General features: G+C 28.0%; 1 protein-coding gene across 1 annotated transcript in view; it reads left to right on the plus strand.

Annotated features, from left to right (window-relative positions):
* Positions 1–502, plus strand: part of LOC107618498 (early nodulin-75) — a gene marked incomplete in the record, with an annotated part of 1,323 nt that extends 821 nt beyond the window's left edge. Inside the window, 1 exon segment of the mRNA XM_016320595.2 lies at positions 1–502. Within this exon segment, the coding sequence (XP_016176081.1) occupies positions 1–215 (215 nt within the window).

Below are 3,432 nucleotides of genomic sequence, written 5' to 3' on the forward strand. Positions count from 1 at the left end.
CACCGCCGGTGTATGAACCACCCTACGTGAAGCCACCACCATGGTACAAACCTCCGTTTGAGAAGCCACCGCCATTATACAAACCTCCGTTTGAGAAGCCTCCACCATTGTACAAACCCCCGTTTGAGAAGCCACCATCATGGGAGAAGCCACCCAGCTACAACAGTCCCCCATCTCCACCACCTTATGGCCACTATCCAACATCCAAAAATTGATGGCTTAGCCTATCATTTTTGGTCCAGTGAATGTATGGGAGCAATCCTTTCTTCGAGTTTCGTGATTACCAAGCTGCTCCTTTTGAATGAAGATCGATGTGAAGTACAAAGTGGAATGTTAGTTGTTGTTGACAAATAAAGAAATAATCTATCTTGTATGCCATCTTTGTATTGATTACATTACGTACTTAGCTTGCTTTAATTTCATGCATTTTCCACTTCAGCAAATGTTGTAACTTGTAAACTTGTCCGCTTCCAATAAACATGTCTTAGTGCTTATTATATTATATCTCTTCTCTCATTACATTTCCAATTTCAGATAGACCAATAAATAAAAGTCGAATGATGCGTTGCTATAAGAGCTCAATTAGAGATCATTTTCTTTTTCTACCAATATTAGTCTATTTTTTAATTTTTAATTTTTAATTTCCCATTCTTAACTTGTATTTTTGTTCGTTTAAAATTTTTTATTATAACTGTAAAGAATATAATTATCATTATTTATGTATTTTTTTTATCAATTTAAACTTTTTGAAAACGTTATTTTCTTTCATAATAATATCAACACCGATGACTAAAAAATTTAGACATTGATCTTTATTATTTCAAAAGAAATATAGTAAAGACAATCTAAAAAAAAACTATGCATAATTGTGCTCCAAATATGAAGAATTAATTTTTAATTAGTTAATACTCATTATTCTTTAAATTTTTTAAATTCAGATTATAAAAAAATTAGAATATATATAATTCCTAGTGCCCTGCGTGCCAAGCAATTAAAATAATTTCTTATTTGTTTGTGCCAATAATTCTCACATCATTCGATCAATTGAAATCTAACAAAATTTTGGAAGGCAAAACTTTTTTTTGTTGTAGTTTATATATATGGTGCGCATTATCATGACCAACTACAGAAAGTTTTTTAATGCTAAACACAAGTTTATCATGCATCGTTGACTTAAAGTTCATATAATTAACAACTAATAGGCTAGTAGATTGACACGTACAATACAAGTGCACAGGTTTAACATGGGTTATAGATGTAAAGTTTCTTTATGTAATTAATATTCACAAACTTCACAACACAGATATGCTACATCTTTAATATGTTTGTAGACGTTTGACCATAGAGAAGAAAAAAAGAAAGAAAAAAGAGAAAAGTGATATGAATGGAGGATGACATGATCAAGGGTTATGACATATTTGAAAATCATACATGGCTTGAAATCAAAGTAAAACTAACTATTTGTTAGCTAGTCACATGTTAATCAACATGTTAGTAAAATAATAAGCTAAGCCTATCTATTATGGCAACTCTTTATGCAAGCATTTCATTCTGAATATACTCACAACTTATTCAAAAGAAAATGAAGAAAAAGAAATAAGAGTAGTACTTAATAAAGTAGAGAACTTAGTATTAATATTTATAATTTTGGATCGAATAGCGTATAACCTTATATGTAGATTTTCATCACTCACATTATTTTCGGAAGCCCTTGAGGATAAGATGGAATTGCTGTTATTAGAGTAGGTCAATATAACAATCCACCGCCAATGAGTTATAACTCAAATAGCATAGTCTTTTTATTCTCATTTAAGAAGTTACGGGTTTGAATCTCCTTATCTTCAAACAATCACGTATGGACATTCCAATCAAAAAAATTATCATGTTTTCAATATTGTAAGATAGCATTTGTTTTGAGGTATTGTGACAGAGACCGAAAGACTGAGACACAATATTATGTTTGTTGGCTCAGAGACTGGTACTAAAATTTCTGTTTCTGTCCCCAAAATTTCAGTATTTTAGTACCTCCAAAAAATAGGGATACAGGAGACTGAAAATTTTAGAGACGGAGACTGAAACTTTAATAATATTTTATACCTAAAATACCCTCATTTCAATTAATTAATTTAATTTTATCCTTTGTGCAAATTAAATTAAAATTTTATTCTTGTTTCAATTTCTGTCTCTCACTTTCCACCAAACAAAATACTAAAATTTATTTTAATCTCTATCTTTTAGTCTTTGTCTCTCAATTTTAGTCTTTCAGTCTCTATCTTTCTACCAAATACTACCTAATAATCTCATAATCAAAAAAATAAAAATCTTAGAAAATTAATTTTTCGATTAGTCAACATAAGCTTTTTTTTCCACTATTATTCTTGAATTACTTCTTTAACCCTTACACTTCAAAAGTTTTAAAATTTAAGTTTAAAATTTAGAATTGAAAAATTAGAGTTTAATGTTTAAAACTTAAAGGTCTAGTACCACGATGGCTGACAAGTGGCTAGAAAACAATGACTGTGACAACGAGAAATAAATTAATGTTGTGGTAGTATCAAGAACAAAAATATTATTTATACATTAAAATTAGTTATTAAAATTAGTTATTAATGTATTTGTGTATAAATATATGTGTAATTTAATTTATTTTTAATGTGTATTTATATTCTAATATGTATTTATACTTATAGCTAACTTTAATGGCTAATTTTGGTGTATATATAGCTAGCATCACTCTATTAAGAATAGTAGGAAAAAAATTTGAAAAGAAAAACTATAAATATAAAGATTAAAAAACTTCAAAATAGTTTGCTAATTAGCTATAATTATCTCTGGTTAGAAAAATTCATTATTTCATTCACGTAATCTTATTATTGTGAATGCTATCATGTGCGGGACTCAAGTATTTCACCTCTCCAATTTATAGGGTTTGTCTTTTATGAAAGTCTAAGCAAGCAACGCAAAGAATGGACCTTTTTTTCTTATTTTGTACAGAATGAGATGCATCTAACTTAATTTTATTGCTTTATAATAAGATTCGTATACTGAATTTCACTTTTTATTTTTTAAATGTATATAAAAATGATAAATGTGAAGTTAACGAAAATCTATGATGCATAGACACGACACGGACATGGGACACGATACGACACGGGACACGTCGACATACGAATTTTAAAATCTTACATGATACGGGACACGCATACATATAAAATATAAAGTATTTTTTAGATAAATCGTAATGATATTTTGATATTTTATTAATATTAAAATATAAATTAAAATTTCTAATTATTTTTAATGTCTTATTTTAATTATATCAAGTATTTAAAATATTTTTTGTTTTAATAAATAATAATATATGCTATATCTAAATTTATTTTAAAAATATATGTTAAGAATAAGACAGTACACGCAGACACGTGATGGTAT

The sequence above is a fragment of the Arachis ipaensis genome, chromosome B09 (assembly GCF_000816755.2).
Source record: "Arachis ipaensis cultivar K30076 chromosome B09, Araip1.1, whole genome shotgun sequence".
Classification (NCBI taxonomy): Eukaryota; Viridiplantae; Streptophyta; class Magnoliopsida; order Fabales; family Fabaceae; genus Arachis; species Arachis ipaensis.